The 27907-nt window shown below is 42.2% G+C and overlaps 2 protein-coding genes across 2 annotated transcripts; one reads left to right on the forward strand and one right to left on the reverse strand.

Annotated features, from left to right (window-relative positions):
• Window positions 1–4514: 4514 nt before the first annotated feature.
• On the reverse strand, window positions 4515–5759 carry Cdk7 (Cyclin-dependent kinase 7). The gene is made up of 2 exons (XM_065232449.1): window positions 5635–5759; window positions 4515–5573 (listed from the first exon to the last, which is right to left on the reverse strand). The coding sequence occupies exons 1-2, from the start codon at window positions 5686–5688 to the stop codon at window positions 4599–4601; spliced, it is 1029 nt and encodes a 342-aa protein (XP_065088521.1). The 5' UTR covers window positions 5689–5759; the 3' UTR covers window positions 4515–4598.
• A 5783-nt stretch (window positions 5760–11542) lies between these two features.
• Window positions 11543–27627, forward strand: LOC135710105 (mitochondrial nicotinamide adenine dinucleotide transporter SLC25A51). Its single transcript, XM_065232592.1, has 3 exons — window positions 11543–12822; window positions 27056–27185; window positions 27275–27627. Exons 1-3 carry the CDS (start codon window positions 12365–12367, stop codon window positions 27557–27559), a joined length of 873 nt encoding a protein of 290 aa, XP_065088664.1. The 5' UTR covers window positions 11543–12364; the 3' UTR covers window positions 27560–27627.
• Window positions 27628–27907: the final 280 nt, after the last annotated feature.

Raw genomic sequence — 27907 nt, forward strand, 5'->3', positions numbered from 1 at the left:
GTAACCTTAGAAAAGGGCCAATCAACTTTTATAAACAACTTTTTATGCCCTTTTCACGTGAACCGACGAACACCCACGCAAACCAAGAGCTTTATCGAGAAGGGGAGAATTAACCCTAACCGATGATGTTGTTGGTATGCGTGGGCGTACTTCGGTTCGCGCGAAAAGGGCTTAACAAGCTTTGTGTGCAAAAGTTGATGGGCCATTTTTAAATGTTACGCGAGCATGATTCATGTGTTCATTTTTAGTAAACACGGCACCGCTCAAACGTCAAATTTGTTCGTGCAGTTCATTCCGTGCATTGGTCAATTAGGTTCTGCAGCGTGACGTCACAAATGAACTCAGTGTTAAACGGCTGAACCTTTTTGACAGTTCAGTGGTACTGTTTACAAGCACTTAGTCGTTTTTTCGAAAAAAAATTTCTAAAGTTTCTGAATTTTAACTTGAAAATTGTCGAGGAACAGCGCGTTGCAAGGATGTTGCTCGTGAACATTGCAGAAATGCTGTGTACATCTCACTGCAGTCTGAAAAATTATCGAGAAAATCCACCCAAGAAAAAATCGACTAAGTCCACGTAAACAGTACCACTGAACTGTCATCAGATTGAGGTTAACCCCGACGGTGCAAAACCTAATTGTTCAGCGGTTTGGAACCCAAACTACAACAACGGTGCCGAGAGAATTGAATCGTCGCTTTCTTCGTTTTGCGTTGCGTAGATTGCCTTGGAATGATCCGTTTCGATTAGCGTTAGCGTTAGCGTTGTTATGATATATTGGATACGTAGATTGGATACTAACGACACTCACGTCTCTTCTGAAATTCTCAGTTAGACTACTTTCAGGAATAATGCTGGGGAGTAAACATTGGTTCCAATCGAAACAAGAGTAACAGAAGCATGACTGTCGCTATTCCCGGCCACGCCCATCTTTACCATAACTAGGGATAGGGAAGGAAATGTTGATGTAGTACTTACTTAACGAGAGGCCACCGACTTAGCGACACCCTCATAAGTGCTACGGAGTTGGAGGGTTGGGTAGGGTATTCGGTTAGGATTCACCTCAAGTTGGCGATGCAACCAAAATTATGTATTGTTTATTTGTTGTTTATTTAATCTCTCGATAGCCGGCTATCGAAAGAACATATTCATTTTGTTTAGTTATCATGAATTTTAAGAGTCGTGACGGAGAGCTTGGGATTAAACCCATGATTTTCTGCTCAGTAAGTAAAAACGATCCCTCCAGGGTCATCGAGCATCTCAGAACCATAACGCTTCGCGACAATACAGGACTACGTTTTCGCTTGATATGCAAATAGTTTCCGAGGTTAATGTTCAATATCAAATATACAAATGATGGTGGCGATTTATTGTGCTGTGGAAGATCCCTCCAGGGTCATCAAGCACCTCATAATCCACAGCGCTTCACGTCAAAGTACGAATATATGGATGAACGATCTATTATTGAATAACTATTATTTACGATGATTACATGAAAGAAATAAAATATAAACTACAAACAAAACGTTACTAAAAAAAAAAACTTTCAAAGGTAATTACAAGTAAAATAAATATTAATTATTTTACGCAAAAACGAGCAAGTAATATTAAATCTCTTGTATCGTATGCTAATGCTAATTGACTGTAACAAAAATAATATGCTTAAATAAAATGAAATTATAATAAAATTATATGCAAACTTTTCTAGAAGCTCTTTACTATATTGGTGAGAAGTTTCTAATAAGCCCTCCCAGTTCTTCTGTATACAGAACAAATCTGATACTACAATCAGAATTGCTCAGTCTGCATGAAGCAGCCGATTTCATCAAGGAAGTTCTATTAACAGCCAAGAATTAATCGTTTAAGGCATACTGAAGCATTAAGAAGGTGATATGTGTCACTATAGGAAATCATCATCGTTGCAAATATAAAGAAATTAAACATAACCCTTTGCTTCAGTACCGTCAACCTCCATGTCCATGGGGAGGGGGTATGCAATTTCAGCCTCAGCGTGCTCAACAAAAACTCTTTAGACCCACCATGATCACAGAAAAGGGAACTTTAAAGTACAAAAACATCACTGAAGACATCAAACGTCTAAAACCAGAAACAAAAGCACTTGGATGACTCTCTTGCCGTTCCTACTCGATATCAACGTGTGCAAATTGTGCGCTCGACAAATTACAGCATGAACGTGGCTCTTCGAAAAGATGTTCAATACAAAATTATAAAAAACTGATAGATGGTATCCAAACAAGTAAACAAATAAACTGGAACGAACTCACCAAATGAACGATGGTTTGCACGTGAAGCCAATACTTGAAAGACTGTTGCATCTCTTAATTCTAGCTAAACATTTCATAACATTCCTTCGGATCTTCAAAGAAGCTCTTGCACCTGCTTCCAATCAGAATCATCGATTATGATAAACAAAAACACTTTGGAATGCATTTCCAACCGATCACTTTCACTTTATTGCACTAAAATTAGAAAACGCCAAGAAAAAATAAAACCGTAAATTTGACACTCGGAAATTTTTCGCGTCCGTACAGAAGCAGAGCACACTTCGATTCCCCTTGGAATAATCCGTTTCGATTACCCAGTTACGAAAGCCGTTGTCAACTTATCGACCTAGAACTTCTCCGGACTAGAAGAGACACAAGCAGAGCCCTAACCGTGGTCGATATCCTGCAAGGAAGGACAGATTGCGAGGCTATCCTGAGGCAAATTGACCTGAATGTTCAACTCCGACCGCTTCGTAATAACCTTATGTTAAGACTGCCTCTACGTCGCACAAATTATGGAGCACACGGTGCTATTTGCAGAGTGCAGAGAACATTCAACAGAGTTGCATCTGTTTTCGACTTTCATCTCTCCCGTGATGCGCTTTGTCGAAAGTTTTCTTCTGTTTTTCGCCGGCAGGAGTACCTAACTGACTATAAAGTATATGTTTTATGTTATGACCATGCTTGAATGTATTTTTTTTACCATAGTTGATAAGGTTAACATCATTGGGGCTTCATCCAGCCTGTTGATGTAAAACAACAATAAAACAAAACAAAACGCCAATCCAAGAATGATCAGTACACGATATTTGAAAACTACCAAAATTTGAGTACAATCCACCCAGATCGGTCAAAACTGAACCTACCCAAAAATTGGTAAACTGTGTTGGGTGTGACAAGTTGACAAATGAACAACATTGACATGAATCCGATCGACGTTGTTCATTTGTCAACTTGTCACTCCCAACACAGTTTACCAATTTTTGGGTAGGTTCAGTTTTGACCGATCTGGGTGGATTCTACCCAAATTTGAAATAGCGTGTAGCACCATCATGGTACCAGTCTTCGCTCATGTCCCATATACCGCTTACCGTTGTAAAATGGGCTATTTTTTCAAATCATTTGCAATAGGTACAGCAACCCCTCCGTATTTGCGGTGGATTGTACCGTCCACCTACCGCTGTTTATCGGCTACCCTTCCACCAATTGAGCTGATTTCTGTTTAGCTAGTTTATGGTTGACACTAATCACATAAAACAATCAGCGTAATTGGTTGAAGGATAGCCGAGAAACAGCGCATATACGGAGGGGTTACTGTATATAATTTTTTACACATACTTACACGTGGAAATCCCTTAACTTTCATCGGAAATGAACTAGCCGTAGGCTAAAAATCTCCTTAATAAAGAATCTAAAAAAAAACCCTTAACTTTCATTTGTTATTATTACTTTTGCTGAAATATGTATTATTGCTGAGAAAAACGTCTTTCCAGTTGCGTGATCAACGAAAATGTCAGGCGTCACGCGTTGTTATTGTTTTGTCTAAGGTGTCTTTTTTCCGTCGATCTTGTTTTCCGTGCTGAGCTCCAATGCTACCGACGTCAGGAAGGCAGCTTCTACACCTTTATCCTACCTATCGACCCTTCAACTCATGAACCGGGGACTAACGGCTTTACTTCCCTTCCGAAGGAAGGCGTGATCAGAGATGTTATGCCTCAGAACATCTCGGCGGCGCCGACTGGGATTGAACCCAGGCCTGCTGGGGTGAGAGGTAATCACGCTTACGAGTGTTCTTGGACTAAAAGCACTGGTGGGTAGAAATATAGTATGCATGCTTAAAACAAAGTTTCTTAAAAAACTAAAGTGCTTTTACTTGTTAAATAACAGCATTTTTTTAAATACATAACAGCAATCTTCGAACAATAGTTGAAAAAACTATTAAAAGGACAATTTTATCGATAGTGTTACGTTAGTATAATAAAATTAACTGTTACAGAACTTTAACATTGCCTTAAATGAGCGGCTGTGGTACTCTGATTATATCAGAGAAAATATTTATTTAGGTAAAATCCTAATATACTGCAAAATATCGAAAAAAGCAGAATTATGGTCTGCTTACCCAACTAGCGGTGTCATAAATATAACTTGAACTCTTAAATTCTACAATATAACGGATTTCACAAGCAGGGCCTTCTTTTACTACCACCGGCAGACAATGCAATTTTACGAAAATACTTTTATTCAACATTAACTGCTAAGGAACGAACCTGCCCGTAGGAACAAAAGAAAATCAAGAAGAAGCTTTACTCACCACCGCCTTAGAACTGTAACCGCTTCGGAAGTGTCCCCCCGTCGACGCTGTCCGGCAGTTTGCGCTTCAACGTGGGCTGTTTGTCCTCCTTGTCCTTGCTTCCCGCGTAGTAACTGGCCGGCATCGGTAGCTTGTTGCCAATGGACGGGGCAGGTTTGTTGGAAAAGTACGACATCTTGAGCGCCTCGGTACATGTGCCCCGATGCAACGGATACAGGGCCAGCAGCTTATTGGCCAGCTCGAGCAAATCATCCGATGCCGCAGTGAAAATGTCCCGCAACGGAATGGGCGGGAAGTACTTGTACTGCACATAGTCCGGCAGCGATTTCACGTCCGGCCAGTTCTCATCCGTAGGAGTTCCCAGCACTTGAAAGATTCGAGTCAACTGGTCCAGATCGCTTTCACCCGGAAGGAATGGAACCCTCAGCAACAGTTCCGCCAGTATGCATCCCACCGCCCATATGTCCACTCCCGTTCCATATTGTCTAGCTCCGAACAGAAGCTCCGGGCAGCGATACCACCGGGTCACCACCTGATTGGTGTTCATTCGATTGGGAGATCCGAAAAACTTGGCCAAACCAAAATCACCGATCTTCAGAATGCCAGTTCCGCTGATTAGCAAATTGTTTGGCTTCAGATCTCGGTGCAAAATCCAGAACTGGTGCAGATACTCCAGCCCTTTCAACGTTTGAATCATATAGCTTTTGATATTCGCCGGGGTCAACACTATCTTCGGATCTTTGATTATGACTTCCAAATCGGTATCCATAAAGTCAAACACCAACGAAACATTGCTCTTGTGACCGAAAACGTCCAGCAATCCAATGAGGTTCTCGTGATGCAGTTCATGGAGGAGCTTAATTTCTCGCAATGCAGTACGATTGATACCATCGGCCGCTTCCTCTCGGTTACCGATTTTGATCTTCTTCACAGCAACAATCTCATTCGATTCAATGTCCCGAGCTTTGTAGACAGTGGCAAACTGTGGATTGCAGAAGGGATTAGTTTCTTTTAACCTGAACCAAAGTTTTGCCGATACTTACCTGACCTTCGCCCAGAAAGTCTAGCTTTTCGTATCGATTAAGTCTGTTTTCCATGCTTGGAAAAGCTTGGATGGATTATGGAAAACCGCAGGAAATTTTCTGTGATCGGAAATTTGAAATCAAAAATCAAACGACTGGCGCGGCGCGACACCGGTTTTTTGGAAAAACGTAAACATTCCTGATGGTGTACGAAAAAGCGTGCGATGACAGCTCTGCGCGACTTCAACGTTCGAAAATAGAGCTGGACGATTTGGAGGGCGGCATGCACCAAACACCGACAACTTGATTAGGGTCCGTTCACTGATAAATTAAACTATTCCCATATTGCTTGAAATTTAATCAATTTGACTTTAAACTCAGTTTAATCATATCGAATGATTAAAAATTAATATCCTTTTTCTTAAAAATAATTATACGACATTAAACCCAGTTTAATCAACAATCAATACGAAACTAACGATTTTAAATTGGCTCACCACTTCAGTAGCCTATTGGTCCCAAGCAAACGATTAACGTACCCTATTCTAGTTGAAATTCTATTACTACACTATGTTTGTTTTGATTCGCTATGAAAGTTTGACAGATAACATCAGGGGTGTGTGGATTCATGCAGAACATGCAGGGGTGAGTGAAATAGCTTGGGACTGCTTGGGACCGTTGTTCTGGTACTGAGTGAGCCAAAAATAATAATGATTTTCTTCGGGACCCAGTGGTCTTAGAGTTACCTCTATGGTTTAATCAAGGTTGATTAGATTGAAAATTATCTCTTTTTTAATAAATTTCAATCATTGTTGGATCAATTTCAATATTTTTTCATTGAATTTTAATCTTTTTTCATTATATATTAATGTTCAAAAATAAAAAAAATTAATTGCTGGAAAGATTAATTCGAATTTAATCATGCATGACTACTGTCGAAGTAATCATGGCTCGGACTCAATAAGGTGAAGTGGGAATCTGCATTTTTGATTTAAATTATCTTTGAGTGTTCAAACATTATGTAACGCAAATAATACAGTACAGAGTAAGTTTTCCTCGAAATTTTCATTATGCCGCAAGTAACATTCGTACCGATCCGAGAAAAATAAAGTTTTGTTTTGATGACCGAAAAGTTATTCCTATTTCCAATTAAACACATATAATCTCACAGTGATAGCAATGTTTAACATATTAAGGCTCTGAAACATTTGGTGGATTATTTTAACTTTTGGTTAAAATTTGACAGATGGAAAGTTATCGATTAACCCTGCTATCCGAGCGTGGTTGAAGTAATGAAATAGGGTTGTTAGCGGAATGCTAAATAAAACAGCAAAAAAGGTTATCTTCCATTTAATTCCACTTAATTAATTTTGGTATCCATGACAGATACGTATTTCGACTACAATGTGCAGTCTTCATCAGTGTCATTCCCACTAAAGAACTTATCAAAATCTAACCCCCTTAAGTACTCATCCCCTAGGTAAAAAAGTCAAGATCATAGGTATAAAAATGAAACTACAATGTGTTGAATCGGAACCTACCTAACTAATAAAAACCAAAGATTTAAGTAAGCTAAAGGAGAAAAATCTATAAAATTCTCTAAAAAGGAAAATCCCCAAAGGCTTACCTAGGGGATGAGTACTTAAGGGGGTTAGATTTTGATAAGTTCTTTAGTGGGAATGACACTGATGAAGACTGTACATTGTAGTCGAAATACGTATCTGTCATGGATACCAAAATTAATTAAGTGGAATTAAATGGAAGATAACCTTTTTTGCTGTTTTATTTAGCATTCCGCTAACAACCCTATTTCATTACTTCATTAGGATGGCTACCAAGCCTTTGGGGATTTTCCTTTTTAGAGAGTTTTATAGATTTTTCTCCTTTAGCTTACTTAAATCTTTGGTTTTTATTAGTTAGGTAGGTTCCGATTCAACACATTGTAGTTTCATTTGTATACCTATGATCTTGACTTTTTTACCTAGGGGATGAGTACTTAAGGGGGTTAGATTTTGATAAGTTCTTTAGTGGGAATGACACTGATGAAGACTGCACATTGTAGTCGAAATACGTATCTGTCATGGATACCAAAATTAATTAAGTGGAATTAAATGGAAGATAACCTTTCGAGCGTGGTTACTTCTGACAGACAAGAAGTTAAATTTTGACAACCTTGGCTAAGTTCTTCTCGAAAACCGGTCGATCGACAGCACAGGGATTTTCGAACATAAAAAATAACTTTCGAAATGTCACTTTTAACCACGAGTTAAATTTAACTCGGCAAATGGTTCACAGCCTAAGGTTGTGTTCCATTTGGAAAATTTTCATTTCTGTCAAATTAAAGTGAAAATTTACGAAATGGAACACAGCCTAAGCAGATCGCTAGCTTTCATGCTAAAAATATGGTTTTTCAGTCAAAAGTTGTTATTCGTCGTTTGGTGGCCCCCTACATACACACTTAATTTTTTCGCCGAGACTCCAAAAGCCGAGTAGTTCTGCAACTTATTTTGCTGAGATTCAGTAAAACAATTGCCAAGACTCAGTTAGTAAATAACTATTTGCTGAAATATCAGCTAACAAAAAGATATTTTGCAGAGATAATAGCAAAACTAAATGCCGAGGTAATCGGCTGTTGGAGATTTTACCGAGCTAGATCAAGTGTGTATCTCGCTACATACTTAGAAAGAATCACCAACTTTGGTAATATGTTTACCGAATTCTCAACAGCTTAACGGTCCGTAATGTTTTCGGTAATCGAGATCATTGCCGAAAAATCTGTAAACTGAATCAGCAAAATTAGCTGTCAAATTTACCGAACGTTCGGTAACGTTTACCGATGTGCATTGCTTGATTTGTAGTCGACTTTATCGGAGAATTGAGTAATTTTGAGGACGATACACGGAAAGACGAAACAACTCAAAATCGAGATCGAAAGTACTTAAAAATAAGTACTCCCGCAACACTACTGTTTTGGGTATAATTTTGTTCTCATTGATGAGTACTTTTAACTTAAGCGTGAAGTATTACGATAACGTCTCACTGTACATTAATTGTACTTCAGCAGCAGTCTTGTGAGAGCTTTTATTTTTGAGGATTCTTTATCTTTATCTTCTGTGAAAGTATCCAAAATCGAGTGTTGCGATAGCACTTCGTTTTGGACGAAAAATCTCATCATGCGCCATGTTAATTTTTTTAAAAAGGTAACCGACTCAACTACAATTGGCTTTGATATTGTTCAAGGTGGCGGCGAGAGTGGCGGTCACTGCAACCCGAGCTGCAATCCATGCAAAAAAACGACAAGGGACAGCCTTATGGGGTTGTACGCAATGGTGACGTAGGACTACGTGGTCTTATATAAAAAAATCTTATTTTTTAACTGCAGCAGGAGCTTGTGTGTTACGTAGAAATAGGAATTTGAGCGGGGTTCTCTCTGTTTATACTCTTTAGTATGACGCACTTGACATAGATGGCCCACAGCGACTCACGAAGAGCTACTAATTCCGATCAATAGCGGTGGGGCTTCTTCCTCCTTCTATGGCTGCTCATGTGGGCTGCAGCTCTCAGCTTTTAGGCAGCCTTTCGTTGTATACTGGAGAACAATGTTAAACGCCACGCGCCGAAAGCACTACTGCTGCTGCTGCTGATGCCGACGACCGGACACCACCACACACGGTGATTGGAACTGAATCTGAGCAGCGGTTGAGGCCAGCCTTGATAGCTAGCTGCTTGCGGGGAGCCTTTCGTCTCGCCTTTCGTTGTGTACTGGAGAACACCACCACTCTCCACGCGGTGATTGAGTAAACACCGTTTGGTGAGACCGAATGAAAATCAACTTTGAAATCTGTGTTAGGAAAATCGCTTTTCGCAAGCAATCGGTGAAAATTTTAATTATCCTAACAACAGTTGCACATTCGTGCACTTTTCAAAAGTGACGTTATGAAAAATGATGCGTAGAAATATTTCTGATCGATTGGTGATAAAATTATTGAGATTGGTTCAGGGGCAGCTGAGTTATTAACGTTCAAAATCTTTCATAATTTTGTTACATGTCCCATTTTCGGTTTTCACTAAGTACACCCTCGTATAGAAATCACAGACGTAGTCCTACGTCAAAATTAGCTGCATTCGTGATTAATGTGTTAGTGTTGGAAATTGCTCCACCAATGAACAAAAACAAGTTTTTGTCAGAAGGATTCGGCGCTACACTGAAAACAGGGAAGCATTGGATGAAGATTCCAAATGCTCTGTTTTCAGATCGTCGCCAACGAGTATGGAACTTGAACCGATTAACAAAAAAACATCTGATTTTCAGTGATTTAAATTAGGTGTATATCAGGCATAACATTTGATAACGGCACAAAAGCATTTGTAAACAAACTTTCTAAGGCTCTTTACACGCGAACCAAAGTACGCCCACGCAAACCAATACACACAAAGAAAAACCGTTGCTAAAATTAAAAATACCATTTGGTAGAATTGAAAATTTGCATTGGTTCTTTTTGGTAGGAAGCGGTTAGCTTTCAAAACAAAAATCAGCTAACTGTCAATTCAAAAGTTCCTCGCATGTTACTTTTAAAAGTTGAAACTTTCAAAACGAATTGTAGAACTGTGAAATGAAAAACATGATAGTATTATCATTAAAAGTGGATTATTTTTGTATCAAATCAAACTTTTGTCATGAAAGTTTGGTAAAGTTGTAATAACATGTGCCGTTTTGAATCTATAAAAAAATATTTTCAATTAAAATACAACCATTTTCAACATTGCAATAATAATTTTCATTTTAAATTCTAATAAATATTTATTCAATCGATAGTAACATATGTTTCATAAATTAAAAAAAAGAACTACAACTATATTTATTACTGCTATCCACATGAATACAAATATATTAATTATGCTGGGTTTCGGAAGACATCATCCACAGGTTTGCAGTGAGTAGAAAATCGTTGTCATCGTATTGCGATATCACAAAGTTGCAGGTGGATTTTTTCGGCTGACTGTTGATTCTAGGGTTGTTTCGGATCTATTCATTGGTAGATTTTATCGTCTGAAAAAATCTAAATAACTTCACACAATAACATTGATTATTAAATACTTACAATTTTAACTAATGATGTCACAGTGGATTCCGTAACCGACAATCTCGCCGACAATAGTAAAAATATTGCCTGAAATATCCAGCGGATTTAATGTTGATTTTCAGTTTCATTCCACACAAGGAACATGATTTGCGACTTTTGACGTTAAGGTTAAATTTAGCGACAAATGTATGTCCAGTGCTGCCAAAAACGTTGCTATGACAAGGTATTTTTGACAGTTAAACAATTTTCATTTTAAAAATATGCACTTTTAAAAATACAAGTCAAAAGTGAAAAATACACGTTCAAACCAAACCAAATATTTTTGTTTTAAAAACTTTCATGGTTAAAACTATCAAAGCTGGGAAACTATTATTTTGAAAACGCATGATTTTTATTGATACAATTTTTGTTTTTTGTGTGTACCACTTTCGGAAAGGTGATATTTGCCCCTATCCGATGATGTTGTTGGTTTGCATGGGCGTACTTTGGTTCGCGTGTAAAGGGCCTTAGAAAGTTTGTTTACAAATGCTTTTGTGCCCTCGTTTGTGCCGTTATCAAATGTTATGCCTGATATGGTTATTTTTATTAGGGTATAAACCAAAGCAAAGCACTTTAATTTTATGATTATTTCTCCCGCATGTGGTTGCATCCAACCAGCGGGTGATGTCTGTACTCTCATTGCGGGCACTGCTCTATTTTCGAAGACCCATGGAGCTCCCCGTCAAACATACTGAAATAGTTCGACCCTGCCCTTGTGATACGTCAAGTCAAATCGAAACAGCTGCTTTTGGCAGGGAAAATTAGAAGTAAAAGCTCATTAATTTGCGAAAACTAACGACACAGTGCTAAATTTATCGTATTTCTACATTCCTATTGATAGAACGCGACAGGCCCCCGCACCTTGCAGCTCGGGGTGCAAGAAGTCTATCGAATAACCGAAATTGGTGGAATCTCTTCGGACAACACAAAAAAACAACAGGAAGTTCAACAGGCGCAGCAGCTCAGCAGCAGAATCACCAGAAGCCGTTGGTCGGATGCCCGCACGTAATATTGCTTTTTTGCGCTGGCCTATTGAAACAGCTGAACAATGAAGTAAACAAAGCATCTCCACCCCCGCATTCCGCAGACCGATGTGACATGAATAGAACGTGATTATTTTTTAGCTACATAGTTACTAGTAGCGGTTGGTCTGAGTGAGTGAATCGTGCGTGTTTGTGAAAAGGAATTACCACATCGTGTGTTACATAACGAGAGGAGCGGGGTTCTATTCTGTATAGATGAAGTATTGTTGATTGGAAGTGGGCAGGCTAAATGTTCCAAGCTGCGATTCGAGTAGAGCGAGTCGGTGCTGGCGTTGAATCGATTCGGCTATGAGCGCAGTTGAACCACAGGTGCGAGATCCGGATGAAACGATGAGAACATTGCACCAGCGGAAACAAACGAGTGAGCAACGTTTACGTTACGGATTGGTATGTTGATTTTGGCTGAAACGCCTCGAACCGTATAGAGATTTGGCAGACACGCGACGGCGGTGACCAGCGATCTGGTTCTAAAATTATTCAACCACACTTCAGCTGGTTGCGAAGGGAGAATCCACCTAACACGGGGAAACAGAAATCGAATATAGGCGCAAAATTCCTTCATCAAGCGAAACGACCGCCCAAGCGATGGCCGTTGTACGGGCCGGTACGGAGCTGGACAATGCCCGGGGGAGCTCCGGGCTGATGTGTTGGCGCGAATTTGCCTGCGGCTGGGGAGCAGCTTTCGTCAACATCACCGTAACATATCCCATCTACAAGATGATCTTCCGACAGATGCTGCACGGTGTGCACCTGAATCAGGCTTTCGGGCAGATTCGAAGCGAAGGAATCACCTTTTTGTACCGGGGAATTTTCCCCCCTCTAGCGCAGAAAACCATCTCGCTGTCGCTGATGTTCGGAGTGTACGACGGAACGCGAAGGCCACTGGTGGACTACTGCGGGGTGAATCAGTACGCGGCAAAGTCGATCGCCGGCATTGCGGCGGGGACGGTGGAAGCGGTGCTGATGCCGTTCGAACGGGTCCAAACGCTGCTGGCCGATGCCACCTACCATCAGAAGTACAGGAATACTCACCACGCGTTTCGGTAAGTAGGAGCAAATTTGCACATTGAATTTCAGAAGGGATCATGTTGCAACCGAAAACGCTGAGCAGGCGAGTGTCGGTCAGGTGGTTTTAGGTTCGATTGGATTTGTGGTGAGACGCTCAAGGGCTTTCTAAAGACTTGCGTGCTAAACTGTTTTATTTTTCATGGGAAAAATATGGTTCTTCTCTATTGAGAAATCGCTGAGCAGCAGGTAATACTAGGATTTTTGAAAGGCTTGAATACTTTAACTAGAACCAAGCTACCCAGTCACTATCGGGTTATTAGGGGTTCGACGAGCATATCGGGCCCTTTCAACAGCTGCAGACTTAGGGATACTGCTTGCACAGTCGTTGCGGCATCCCACACGACGCGTACGAGCTTGGTCGGTAAAGGCGCAGCTATATAAAGCAAGACCATGCTGGAGGTGGCTAGGTTTGATTTCCGGTCCGGTATAGGAATTTTTCGGGTAGACAAATTTCTCGACTTTTACTCGTACACTCTGAAAAATATTCACTTCCGATTGACGTGAAATCATAGGTGGTTTTCGTATATTTTTCACGTAACTTTTACCGGAATTGCACGTAGCCGATCAAAATTAAGCTTCTATTATCTACGTGATTAGTCAGGTGAAGGGTGTCCACGATGAAATTGCCACACACAAAATTGATTCGCAAAATTCGAGTTTTCATCCGATTGCCATCAAATTTTCAGGGATTGAGAAATAACTATTAAACTTCATTTTACCATTTTACTCGTATTTTATTTACAGTCCATACGCAAATGCCCGCACCTTGGCCTTAACCCCGGCCATAAGATTCTGCACAACCTGTGAATCAACCGTTTTTTGCATGTAAACCCATACTTTCTTCAGTTCCTCGACTGTCTTCACTACCTTAGGTCGTTTAAGAAGGTGCTGCTTCATAATCGCCCAGTACTTCTCGATGGGGTGGAGCTCCGGAGTGTTGGGAGGGTTGAACATTTTCGGCACGAAATTGACCTTATTGTCCGCATACCACTTCAGCACGTCCTTGGAGTAGTGGCATGAGGTCAAATCCGGCCAGAAGATTGTTGGGACGTTGTGGGCCTTCAGGAGAGGAAGCAGCCGCTTCTGGAGGCACTCTTTTATGTACATCTGTCCGTTCATCGTGTCCTGGGTCACGAAAGGTGCACTCCGCTTCCCGCACGTGCAGATGGCTTGCCAAACCAGGAATTTCTTCGCAAATTTGGACATCTTCTGAGTGCGGACATGCTCCGGAACGCTGAACTTATCCTTGGCCGTGAAAAACAGGTTGCCGGGGATCTGTTTGAAGTCGGCCTTCACATATGTTTCGTCGTCCATGATGCAGCATTCAACTTTCGTCAGCATGTTGAGGTACAACTTCCTGGCACGGGTTTTGGCGGACTTGTTCTGCTTCTCGTCGCGATTAGGGGCCTTTTGTACCTTGAACGTTCGAAGCCCAGCCTTAGTTTTGGCCTTCTGGACAAAACTTCGGCTTAGGTGCAGCTTCTTAGCCACATCCCTAACGGAGGCGTTCGGATTTCGGTTGAAGGTTGTGATTTTTGGTGTTGTACGGAATACTTTTTCCTTCACTTCTGGGCTTCCGATCGGTGGTCAACCGTTCCTCGAACCGCTTAATCACTCGCGACACCGTGGAATTCGCGATTCCCAACGTTTTAGCGATGGAACGATGCGAGAGATCCTTGTTCTCGTGATGAATGCGGAAGATTTTATCACGCACGAGCTGTTCTTTCGACTCAATTTCCGCGAGTTTTGATCACAGGACTTTAAAACTTGCAGGATGTAAATAATGCACTATGAACTAAATCCACCCAAATTTTCTTTAAATTCTACCCAACGGTTAAAAAGTTAGAGCAATTTCATAGTGTGGCAATTTCATCGTGGACACCCTTTAAATAACACCTGATTTCCACGTACTGCTAACGTGAAATCGGAGTGAAAACTACTGAATATCTGGTAAGTTTTACGTGACATTCCGTTTTGTTTAAAATCCTTTTCATGTAATTTGTACGTGAATTCTTAATGAGAATAATGGGAAGTATATATAGAGGCAGTCAATATTATGCAATTTTATCGGGAAGATATTTATCTTATTTCACGTTTTTAAATTAATACTTATTCTACTCATAAAATTGTAAAATATTGACTAATTGATTATTATAAGGTAGAAACGTGTATGAGTGTTTTTTTTTAATTTCAGACAAAATATTAACACCTGTTTGCACAGGCAGAAAAATTAATTTTTGTTTCAAGGCCTAATGTATTTTGTTATTGATTCAAAAATATTGTATCACTATTCCAACAGAACATATATTTTAATCAAAGAACGGATTATCGACTCTACAACCGGTTTGTTGATTCAAAAATATTTTTCGTTGAATTAATTGAATAATGTATTTGAATCAATACGAAAAACATATTAGGCCCGGAGTCAAAAGCATATCCATTTGAATTTAAAAATCATTTCTCTGCGTGCAGACTCGAAATGCTGATGCCACCGTCTGAAATTATAAAACTAGAAAAAGGCTACATATAATCATAAATAAATTAATGTAAAAGAATCTAATTACCGTCCAACTGCTGAGAAATTTTGAATCTTTGAGGAGTTCTTCCACCACGCTCGTTAACGCCATATTGATTTTTTGCGTACCTGTAAATCACGTAAATCTCGTTTCGTGGAAATATCGAAGTCCAAAACACACAAACACAAATACGCCTTTAACCTAATACATATTCCAAGCGTTGATAGACATGAGAGCAAATCACGTAGCCAATAATCTGAATGCTCAGAGATCAATACCGGTATGCTAAATTTGACATTACTTATTTTTTGAACTTGTGAATTATGTTTCTTAAGCCAAACTTATGATTTTCATAAGAAATTCTCTTGTCGAAAATTCATAAGTGGTTCTTATGGAATTCTCACGTTCCTTTGCCTCAGTGTAGTCAAACGTCACGACATTTCAACGACGACATTCTCCACGTTAAGGCCGGGCATCTCCCTTCGCACTGTCTCGAACCTTGGACAGTCGAAGACCACATGCTCCGGCGTTTTATCGACGTTGCCACACTCCGGACAAAGGGGTGACGCTGCGTGTCCGAAGCGATGCAGGTATTTCCTCAAGCAGCCGTGGCCAGACAGGAACTGCGTTAGGTGGAAGTTGACTTCTCCGTGTGTTCTGTTAACCCAGGTCGAAAGAATTGGTATTAGACGATGTGTCCATCTTCCGTTCTCCGCCGTGTTCCACTCCTGTTGCCACTTAGCCAACGACTCCACTCTCACAACTTTCCGTACTCTTCCGGCTTCTCTCCGCCTGTAGCACGCGCTGTCCTCCGCCATGGTGATGCCGATAGGCATCATTCCGGCGATAACGCATACTGCTTCCGACGAGATGGTTCTGTACGCACTCAAGACTCGCATGGACATGAGCCGGAACGTACTGCTCGGTTTCCTTTGGTTCTGCTTCGTTTCCAGCGCTGCAACCCAGGCTGGACCTCCATACCTCAGTATCGACGACGACACACTGGCCAGAAGACGCCTCTTGCTACTGCTGGGATCAACGTTGTTAGGCATGATTCTAGCTATCGCGTTGATGGTCGTCGAAGCCTTCTCACAGGCATATTTGACGTGGCTGTTGAAGTTTAGCCGGTCATCGATCATCACTCCCAGGTATTTCAACACGCGCATCGAGGCTATAGCGTGCTCCCCGACGGTGATTTCTGCTCGTTGTACCGCTTTACAGTTACTGACCAACAGTACTTCCGTTTTGTGGTGGGCTATCTGCAGCTTCGCTCCTTGCATCCAGTTACCAAGCATGTCGATTGCCTCGGTTGCCAACACTTCCACCTCTTTCAGCGTCTCGCCTGACGACGTCGTCCGCAAAGCCAACGATCTAAACTCCTTTGGGCAGCTTGAGCGTTAGCACGCAGTTGTACATCCCGTTCCTGAGCGTTGGAACCTTGTGGAACTCCCGCTGTGATCATAATCGATCTCTGTCCCATGTCTGTCTCGTAGACCAGTACCCGGTTCTGGAAATAACCCTGGCGCTGTTGAACGCATTCTTGACGTCGGTCGTTATCACGGCGCAATATCGATCTCCTCTCCGCGTCTGTTTGAACGCCTTCTCTGCTCTCTCGACCACTGTCCGAATTGCATTCACCGTTGATCTCCCTTTCCGGAATCCGAACCAAGAGTTTACCGAGTGTATCGAGCATATGGGCCTGTACGATACTGGATCCCCCGGCAGTTTTCCTGTTTTCGACAGCAACACTAGCTTCTGTATCTTTCACCTGTCAGGGAAGTGACCCTCGTTCAGGCATTTCTGCAGCACCATTCTGAACATGTCACATTCCATCCGGACCGGGAGCTTTCTTCACCTTCAATCCTTTGGCCACTGCTACGAGTTCCTTATTGGTTCCTCTCCTTCTGTCTTTCCATACGATGTAGGTGGCCAGGTCGTTTGGTCGTGCTTCGGGAAAAGTCCTTCCACGATGACTTTCAGCTTCTCTGGGCACATTTTAGCGGGCATCGTTGGACCTCTGATCTTCGCCATCACGACTCGGTATACGTCACCGGCGTGAACTCCCACCATCCGGCAGTGATATTATCGTTTGTAAATATTTGTTAAATTGATGATAATTGCAAGTTCAACCTGGAGGCGACTGAGTTCGATTCCCGTCCGGTCTATTAATTTTTAGAGTTGGAAAATTTTTCTACTTTCTTGGGCATAGGATGGTACAGGCATAGAAAGCTCTCAATTAAAATGTGAAAGTACTTCAAAGAACACTAGGTTGAGAGCAGGCAAAAATCTAATATGCTATAAGTATTAAGCTTGAAATGCCATGTAGTAGTATACAAATGCTATTTTTAGGCAATGAAAACAGTTTTTTTTTTGTCGCGGATTAGTATTTGAAGTCGCGGATTTCTTTTGAGAAATCGCGGATTTCGCGGATCAAATTTAGAAAATCTTGTAACAGCCCTGTAATTGCAAGCTGGTTTAAGCTAAAAAGTCAAGAATATTTGTTGCCAAAATCGGACTCTTACTGTAGTAGATATTTAAGGCCCAAACGCAATGTGGGCGGAAGCGGAACGGAAACGGAAAGTTTGACAGTTGTCACTAATGACATCAAGATGCCTAACCGAAGTCGATTTGGATCTAACTAGTTTTCAATCCGACAAGTAGGCTTACTCAGATCGGGCTTTTCCGCTGCCGTTGCCGTTCCGCTTCCTCCGTCATTGCGCTTGGGCCTTTATTGTTGTTGAAAAATAATAACTTCTGAAAATAGCAGCATTTCTGTTCAAACTTAAGGTGCGGGTAAGAGGGACATAGTAAACAGGTGGGTCATAATGAGCATCACTCTCTACAACCCCGAACCTCTAATTGTTCGAAACATGTTAACTGGTAGTAGATTCAATATCATCATTGCAATGATTAATTACCAATTAATTTGTTTCGAACCAAGAGAAATCCAAGACTAAAGCACAGGAAGCTCACTATGTCCCACCTCTTCACTATGTCCCACCTCTTCACTATGTCCCTGTTTCCCCTACATAAAATAGACATAAATAATATCTTCAGATTATTCAAACCATACAGGTTCAATTAGATCTATATAATTACTTAATTAAAATATTTTTTTTTAATATACATGGTTCAAGTCTAAAATCTAGGCTGAAAATAACTATACATCTAGAAATACTCAGAGGGAGAGATAGGCGGAGAAAACAAAATACAATTCGGCAGCAGGGATTTGTACCTAAATTATCTTGCAATCCTTGCTACAAACTAGCATTTCACATGACTTTTACTTTTGATTTGATTTATGTGCAAAATAATAATTGAGTGCATCGCAATATTTTGCACATTTCTTGGTGCTATTAGTTAACCAACTAAGATCAATTAATCAACAGAGTTAGAATATTGTTTTTGATTAAAAAAAAACTAGTTGAATTAATCTAGTAAGAATAAGAAATCCTCGGAAAAATTCTAATATGAATGTTCGATTGGCTCAGATTTTGACAGTTCATTTGGCTCAAAACATTATCTCCGCCTATCTCTCCCTCTGAGTATTTCTATATACATCAATACATCTTCTAAGCATAAGTTCAAATTTTAAACAAACTTTAACTTGTCTTTTAATAGTTTTGATTGTAATTTTGTTCTTTTCAAACTTGAAATTTGAAAGGGAATGTAGAGGCAAGTGTGCCATCATGGAGTTTGTAGACCGAACTTCAGATAAATACTTTTACGTTCTGAGAAATTCTACCAACTTCAGGAAAGTTTTCCAAGCTACAGGGAAGTTCAATAACCTTCTGGTAAGTTCATCGAATTTCAAGAGAGTTCTATGAACTCTTGAAAAAATATATGTAGCTCTGCAAAATTCAGAAAAGTGCTACACAAATAAGAAAAGTTATTCAAACGTCAGGATAGTTCTGCAAACTTTAAGGACGCTCTGGGAATCACATGGAAAATTTAATAACATTAGGGAAGTACTGTGAACTTTAAGAAATATTTGCGAATTTCTGGAGAAAAAAAAATGCGAAATTCAGAGACGTTCTGCGTGCTGGATGACAACCGACCGATGCGTTGCATAGCAACATAACAATCTAGATATAAAGATCGTGGTAGGCCTTGCCTTCTTCTAATTCAAGAGCCACATGTGAAAAGGGCGCCCACGGAAACCAGGAATATCATCGGGAACGGGAAAGTGTCCCCTACCCGGTGATGTTAAAGGTTTGCGTTGGTGTCATATGGGTGGCGAGAAAAGGGCATAAGAAGGTTTGTTTACAAAAAGCTTGTATGCCCTTTTCACATGTTGTTCTGGAATTATGAATTTATTGTTCTCTTTTACCCAAGCTATCGTTCAATAACGACGCTTTAACTTTGCTCTGCCTATTTTATTAGGCTATGGGCCCAGCACATTAGATGAAAAATTTGAAAAGTTTCGTTTCGTTTGTTCGCGGAAATGGGTAAAGAAAAGTTGTGGCTGTTCGATGGAACCAACTTCGGAAACCGGAAGTTCCCAGTTGAGGTTTTAATAGAGGACAAAGATTTGTTGGACTGTCTGGAGAAGGCCATCGAAGACGAGGAGTACGCGAGGGAGCTCCAAGCGGACACAGCGGCAGTCAAGACGGAGAAGAAGAAGAAACTCGAAGAACGCATGGCCAGAGACCGGAAGTGCAAAAATTTGCTCATCAACCGAATAGCAGAGGACCAACTGGACTACGGGCCTTCCTTAGCTCATTCGGTAAAGGTGCAGCTACAACGCAAGCCCATTCCCGGTTCGGTCTAGGAATTTTTCGGGTTGGAAAATTTCTCGACTTCCCTGGGCATAGAAGTATGATTGGACTTGCCACACAATTATACTAATGAAAAAGTGGTACAGGCATCGAAAGCTCTCAATTAATAACTGTGGAAGTGCATCTAGAACACTAAGTTGAGAGCACGAAATAAGCTAATATGCGATATGCAATAAGCTTGAAATGCGAAGAAGAAGAAGAACTGGACTATGTGAAGGACAAACGGACGGTAAAGGAAGCTTGAGACGCTTTGAAGAACGCGTTCGAGCGGGTTGGGATCGCCGGGAAGCTGTACTTGAAGAAACAGTTCCAGGAGCTGCGTCTAAAAGAAGGAGAAAACGTGAAGGCATTCCTGCTGCAGTTTGAGAAAGTGCTGTTTGAGATGAAGGCTGCCGGGGTGAAAACGAAGGACGTTAGCGCTACCAAAGTCCTATGTTGCGTTAATCACGGCTTTGGAAACTATCCAACCTCACCAGTTGACCCTGGAGTACGTCAAGAATGATGAATCGAATCCACCCGCAGAGTCCGTGGGAACTTGGACAAATGAGAAAAAGCCACTAGAAAACGAATAACGCGAAACTTAGTGAAAGAATAAAGAATGGTTTTATTTCGAGCTTCTCTTGTTAACACTTGGGTTGAGAAATTGAGGGCACAACTCGTGCGAATGCAAAATACAAAAGAAAACAAGCACGCAACATGTGCGGTATAAAAATGTTCATACAGTGTTGGAAGATTACTAGGTTGATAGGGTTGTCGTTCCACTCCTACAGTCCTCCTGAATGACTACCAACCTCGTTACTAGTTCATTAAGTCGATAGCCCTACTCTTTCTACAAACTTCAGCAGCAATGACGGACCAAGAGGCTTCGTTAAAGCGTCTGCCACCATCTCAACAGTAGGACAGTAGATTAGCTGAACTATCTTCCGCTCACAAAGTTCACCAACGTAGTGGCTCTTTGTATCAATGTGCTTGACGCGGCCACTGACACGTTCTGCCTTAGCAAAAGACAAACATCCTTGATTGTCTTCATAAATTGTAGTCCCGCCGGTTTGGCGTTCGTCCAAATCGTCCAGCAAACGTCGCAGCCATACGGCTTCTTGGCAAGTCACCGTAAGCGCGTTGTACTCTGCCTCGAGTGACGATAAGGCAACGCAGTCCTGACCCTTGCTAATCCAGCAAATCGGTCCTCCGCCATAAAAGAACACGTACCCGGATGTAGAACGCCTGGTACGCTTATCTCCAGCCCAGTCCGAGTCGGAATAGCCAATCAAGTGCCAACCATCGCCTGGACCAAACGTCAGCTTATACTCCTTCGTTGTCTTCACGTACTGCAACACACGCTTCGCCGCACTCAAATCGCTCTGATTCGGGTCACTCACCTTTCTTCCGAGCAGTCCGACGCTAATCGACAGGTCAGGTCTAGCGTTCACCGCCAGGTAGAGCAGCGCCCCTATCAAGCTACGGTAGATAGTCTTGTTGGAAAACGGCTTGCTCTCCTCGTTCAAGGTCGTATATCCCGGATCAATAGGTGTACGCACTGGATGTGCATCCTCCATTCCGAACCTCTTGATCAAACAGTCGATGTATGCAGTCAGTCGCAATGAAAAATACTTTCCATCTCGTCCAATTTCGTAGTCTAAGAAATGTCGAACAGCTCCGAGCGACGTAATATTGAACTTTTCTCGTAGTCGTCGGTAGATTTCGTCCATTTCCGCTTCATCCGTGCATCCCATCAGCAGGTCGTCCACATAAACGAGTAAGTAGACGGTTGCTCGATCTGAACGACGAACGTACAGACAGGGATCGGAGTTGCACTGCACGAATCCAAGTTCTACCAACGCGGTATGCAACGCCTTATTCCAGCATCGAGTGGATTATCTCAAACCGTAGATGCTCTTTTGTAATTTACACACCATTTCTCGTTCAGTTGTCTCAAATCCTGGAGGCTGTCGCATGTACAGCTCCTCGTCGATAGTCCCGTTGAGGTACGCCGTCTTGACGTCGTACTGTTTCAACAGCAACTCTTTCTTTCCGGCCACTGCAAGCATCGCCCTCAGCGTCGACTGTCGGGTTACTGGAGCGTATACTTCCGAAGAGTCCACTCCGAACGTTTGCGTGTAGCCTTGTGCCACGATCCGTGCCTTGTGCTTAACTACTTCGCCAGTCTCGTTCCTTTGATCTTTCTCCCGGCAGGCAGTTTCACAAGATTCCAGGTCGTATTCACCTTGTGCGCCTCTATTTCTTCACGCATAGCTGCTCGCCACTCCGGAATGCGCATCGCTTCACGGTAATCACTGAGTTCTTCTTCGTGAGAGACTTGCCCCACAACGTAATCACCAAATCTGGGAGGCAAAACTCCCCGGTTGCGCCGATCTTCTCTTCTCAGAGGCCACGTTTCCACTTCTTCGAAACCGTAAAAGTCATCCTCTTCTTCTTCCTGGAGTTCATGCGCATCTGCATCTTCATATACTGACTCGGGATCTTCAGGCTCTTCTGCCACTTCACTACCCGCGCTTTGTCCAATGATCACTTCATTTTCACAATCCGCTTCCACTGGCTTTTCTATCTCAGCTGCACCTTGATCCACAGGCTCTTCCGGTTGCTTCACTCGTTCCTCCTCCTGTTGTGATCCGTTCCCCAGCTCTATGAACCGTGCATCCCGACTCACGGTAACTCGGTCGGTCTCAGTCCACGAATCGGTAGCCCTTGTGGCTTTCCGAATAACCTACGATTTTGCGTCAAACTTCTTCCTCTTGACTTGGGAATATGAACGTATGCTTCACAGCTGAATACACGAAGCCGAGAGAGATCCGGCTTCAGTCCAGTCCACGATTCAAACGGCGTTCGATCGATCGCTCTTGATGGCAGTCGATTCTGAATGAAGGCAGCCGTCAGAACAGCTTCTCCCCAGTATCGCTTTGGGAGTCTCGCATCCAGCAGCATACAATTCGCCATCTCCTGCAAAGCCCTGTTCTTCCTCTCCGCTACGCCATTGGATTGCGGCGAGTAGGGAGTTGAAAACTGTGCATGAATACCCTCGGCCTTGTAAAATTCCTGCAGACTCTCGGCAATATATTCTCCGCCGCCGTCCGACCGCACAATGCGAACCTTCCGTCCAAAAATATTCTCCGTCCAGCGAACATACTCCTCGATCTTGCTAGCCGCTTCACCTTTAGACTTAAGCAGAAACACCACACAGAAACGACTATGATCGTCGATCATGGTCATAAAATACTTATTACCGCTCGGTGTCGCGTTCTCCATAGGGCCGCAGAGATCCGTATGGACAATGTCGAGCGGTTGCTTCGATTTCTTCTCAGTAACCTGCGGAAACGGGCTACGAGCTAGCTTCCCCTTAAGGCAACACTCACAGATAATCCGTTCACCGCAATTCTTGATGTTCAAACCTTCCGCCAATCCCTTCGATTGAATAGCGCTCACAGCATCCATGTCCCGATGTCCGACTCTCCTATGCCAAGTATGTTGACACTGCGCAGTATGGTTTCCAGTCGCAACCATACTCGATTCCGCTATCTTGAGCACATATTGATTGCCATGCGTTTCGCCTACTGCCACGACAACACCATCAGCAGACTTGACTTCACAGTGGTCCATTTTGAAGATGACATCAAACCCCTTCAGCGCAAGCTTGCGGACAGAAATCAATCCGCCTTCCAATGCAGGAACGAACAAAACGTAATCCAGCTTAATCGCTATGCGCTTGCCTTCTCCATTTACGCCAAACAGCACTCCGCTTCCGCAACCAGCCGATTTCGTCACCAGGGTCACTTCAATAACAACATCCTGTTTGAATTCGGTTAAAAAACCTCTATCGTTTGTCATGTGGCACGTACAGCCACTGTCCACGACCCAAGCACCAGGAATCACATCGCCTGCTACAAAGCAGACCGCGCGAACGGGAGAGCAAAGCAGAAGGGATATGCAAATGTCAGTTGTGAAAATGAGGTGTCGTACATCGCTGCTACTGTCAACGGTGCTTTTTCAACGCCTACTGTGATGCCCAATATGCGAGTAGAATGGTTTCTGGATTCGGGTGCAACATGCATTTATTCGAAGAACTACACCCGCTGACGAGGAAAGTTACCATTGCTGTGACGAAATCTGGCCTGGTTATTGTGACAGAATCTGCTGGTACCGAAAGGGTCGATATGCGGATCGATGGAAAGAAGCAACCATCCGTGGTGAAAGATGTGCTGTACGTACCGGAGCTGCAGTGCAATTTGTTCTCCGTACGTCGGCTTGAGAACAGCGGAATGACAGTGAAGATTGCTGGAGGAAAAGTGACCATTGAGAAGAATGATCGAATGGACATTTGCCTTCGTGGTGGTGTGGAGTCGAGTGCGAGTGCTATGACGTCAAAGCACGAAGTTTTTGAATGGTGGCATCGAAGGTACGGCTATTTAGAAGAAGCAAACATGAAGAACCTCTGGAAGCATGGGATGATCAAAATGGCTACGATGATCCAGGACTAGCCTAATCGATGTCTTTGCAAAGTATGTTTAAAGGGTAAGCAGACGAGGCAGCCGTTCGAAGAAACGGTAGAGCGGCGTTCATCTCGGCCGTTGGATGTCATCCACTCCGACGTGTGTGAACCGTTTACTCCAAGCACGTGAAACGGGAAACGTTTCTATGTCTTGTTTATGGATGATTATAGTCACTTCACGGCGGTCTATTTGCTGGCATCGAAAGACGAGGTTCAGGGGAAATTCGATCGGTATTATGCGCAAGTAACGGCATTTTTCGGTACTAAGGTGGCGAGGCTGCGGTGTGACAATGGCGGGGAGTATACCAGCAACTCGTTCAGGAAGTTTTGTCGAACTGAAGGAATTCGCATGGAGACAACTGCTCCGTACAGTCCGCAGCAGAATGGGGGGTCGGTTGTCATTCAACACTGCGGACTTCAAAGATGTTCTAAGCTCATCAGAAAAGTTTGAAGAACGAAATCCAGGAAAAAATATGAACATGGATTTTAATTTGAATGTAGCCTCTACGAGCTGCCTCGTCGGATCGTCTTTGTAACAACTCCCACTTCATGTCATAGAAAACAGGGATAACAGTCGTTTAGCATAATGCCGTAAACAAGTGTTATTTTAGTTTTGTACAACAATAACAGTAAATTATAGAATAGCACCTTTGAAGTTTTGCAGAATTTTTCAATGACCGTCTCTGAAAGTTGTTGAACTGCTTTGTTTCTCTGGAGTTTGCAAGAATTTTCTGGGATTCACAGACCTTTATTGAAGTTCATCAAATTTTCCTATAGTTCGGAGATCTCCAATGAAGTTCGTAGAAATTTCCTGGAGATTGTTGAACTTGTGTTCGTAGAAGTAATCTCAAGTTCGCAGAATTTCCTTGAAATTCGCAAAAATATCCTGAAGTTTGTAGAACACTACAGAACAGAATTTTAGAATTCAGCTCAGGTTCATGGAATTTTCCGAAAAAATTCAAAACGTTCCCATAGTTTGAAGCAATTCCCTTAAATTTTCAGAACCTCTTTGAAGCTCGTAGAAGTTCACTGGAGTTTGCATAACTTCTTTGGAGTTCGCAAAACTTCATTGAAGTTCATAGTGTTTCTGACGCTCGTAGAACTTTCCAGATGGTTGCGAAATGTCCCTGAAGTTCACAATACTTTCCTAAAGTTCGAAAATGTTCACTGAAGTTCGCAGAACGTCTTTAAAGTTTGCAGAATTTTCTTACGGCTCACTTCAGTTCCCTGTAGCTCGCTAAACTTCTCTTGAGTTTGCTAAGCTTTTCTATAGCTCGCTAAAGTTCTCTATAGTTCGCAGAATTTCCTTGAAAGTCGCAGAATTGTCTTGAAAGCTTCCTTAGAAAACTATGGGAACTGTGTTGAAGCTCTGGCAGCTAGAGTTAGGGTAAGGTGGGGCAATATAAGTCATCTACATGACTGTCTACTGTCTACTTTATTGTCAACATCAACAGGCACAATGTAGCCCCAATCTTGGCCTAAAAAAGCATACCATCATTGTGGTTGCATTGCACCCAGTGGCGTTTCGTTAACCTCAATCTACCTGTGCACCAACTCTCAAAACATTGCTTATAGATATCGAGTAAACTAGAAGATTAAGTGTATTTTTCAACCGATTCGAGTATGAATATGGCATTAAATCTGGTTTTGAAAGTTGGTGCACAGGTACAAAGTGAGGTTACGGGACGCCACTGTTTGCACCTGTTGATTTTGATAAACAAATAAATTAATAAATGTTCTAGCTAACCCATCTTGCCCCACTTTACCCTATGCTGTAACTGGCAAATCCAATATATCGACAGTGAGCATGCATAAGGGCGAATACGCGATGATCGATTCTCTTCATCGATTTTCTCTTTGCATTGCTACAGCTAAGCGAAACAATTTTCTAGAATTTGTTCAATGCAGAGTTGTAACAGGTTGTATTGGCTATCAAAAGCAAACCGAGAAACGTTAAATCTAGCGAGTTTTTAACAAAAGAGAAAATCGACGAAGAGAATTGATCATCGCGTATAGGCCCTTATGCATGCTCACTATCGATATAACGCATCTACCTCACATCGATTTTGGTACTTTGCATTTTGGTATCCACGGCCTTTACAAATTTTAAAAATTGTGTATGGACAATTGTCTGCGCAGGGGAGGGGGGGGGGGAGGTTTTTCAAGAATCCCAAAAAACTGTCTACGTAGTTGAACAGCCCCTTTGATTTAATGATAATTCTAGATTCTCTTCATCGACTTTCTCTTTTAATAACCTATGCAAACAGATTTCGCACTATTTTTACCACACTTAAATTGATAACGGAGGTTCTTATCGAGTTCTTATCGATCAATGCGTATAGGACCTTTTGAAAAATTGCTCGCGATCGCATCTACACCACGAATTAATGAGTACACTATCATTTTCCAGCCTGATCATCATCGAGCAAGGCTTCAGGGAACTGTACCGTGGCTTGGTGCCGATCCTGTGGCGCAATGGTCCCTCCAATGCGATGTTCTTCGTCCTACGCGAGGAAGCGGACGTCCGGCTTCCGAAACGGGTAATTATGCATAGCTTTTTAAGAATCTCTCTACCTCTGATTGTGTTAAAACAAAAACCCATTCCTTCCCCCCACACACACACACACAGAACACAGTGATCAGACAGAGTACGCAGGAGTTCGTGTCCGGCGCGTGCATAGGGGCATTTATCAGTTCGGTGTTCTACCCGATCAACGTTCTGAAGGTGACGATGCAGAGCCGAGTCGGTGGTCCGAGCGAAAGCATGTTGGCGGCGTTGCGACAGGTGTACAACGAGCGCGATCGTAAGCTGCGGAACGTCTACAAGGGCGTAAGTATGAACTGCACTAGGGCCTTTTTCAGCTGGGGTATCGTCAACAGTGCGTACGAGCAGCTGAAGAAGGTTTTCTACTAAGAAAAGGGCGTAACTCACTGCAGTGTCGGCGGCGAACGACGGCGATGACAATAAATAAAAAAAAGAAACCGGTTTCCGGTTGGGAGAAAATTGTGATGTACATATTATGTAGGCATGTTTAGACGAATTTTAGGCAATTTGAAAAGATTTATATCCAAACAAAAAACAATGAGGTAGCCAAATTTGTAGTATTTCTAGTCTAGGGCAAAATTGTAGAAGTGAAAAAAAAAGTTCTTTCTCATTTGGACCACAAACACACACACACATACACATATATACGGACGCACGCTTGATAATGGGACACTGTCCTCTTCATCTAAAATTGTAAGCCGACAACCCACTTACGGG

The sequence above is a fragment of the Ochlerotatus camptorhynchus genome, unplaced genomic scaffold (assembly GCF_037179485.1).
Source record: "Ochlerotatus camptorhynchus isolate MF236.1 unplaced genomic scaffold, CSIRO-AGI_Acam_v1.1 ptg000370l, whole genome shotgun sequence".
Taxonomy (NCBI): domain Eukaryota; kingdom Metazoa; phylum Arthropoda; class Insecta; order Diptera; family Culicidae; genus Ochlerotatus; species Ochlerotatus camptorhynchus.

Coding starts and splice junctions, on each gene's coding strand:
- Cdk7 (XM_065232449.1), bottom strand. CDS start 5,688: ATGGAAAACAGACTTAATCGATACGAAAAGCTAGACTTTCTGGGCGAA. Junction 5,574..5,634: donor ACTTTCTGGGCGAAGGTCAG/GTAAGTATCGGC, acceptor TGCAATCCACAG/TTTGCCACTGTCTACAAAGC.
- LOC135710105 (XM_065232592.1), top strand. CDS start 12,365: ATGGCCGTTGTACGGGCCGGTACGGAGCTGGACAATGCCCGGGGGAGC. Junction 12,823..27,055: donor AATACTCACCACGCGTTTCG/GTAAGTAGGAGC, acceptor ATCATTTTCCAG/CCTGATCATCATCGAGCAAG. Junction 27,186..27,274: donor ACGTCCGGCTTCCGAAACGG/GTAATTATGCAT, acceptor ACACACACACAG/AACACAGTGATCAGACAGAG.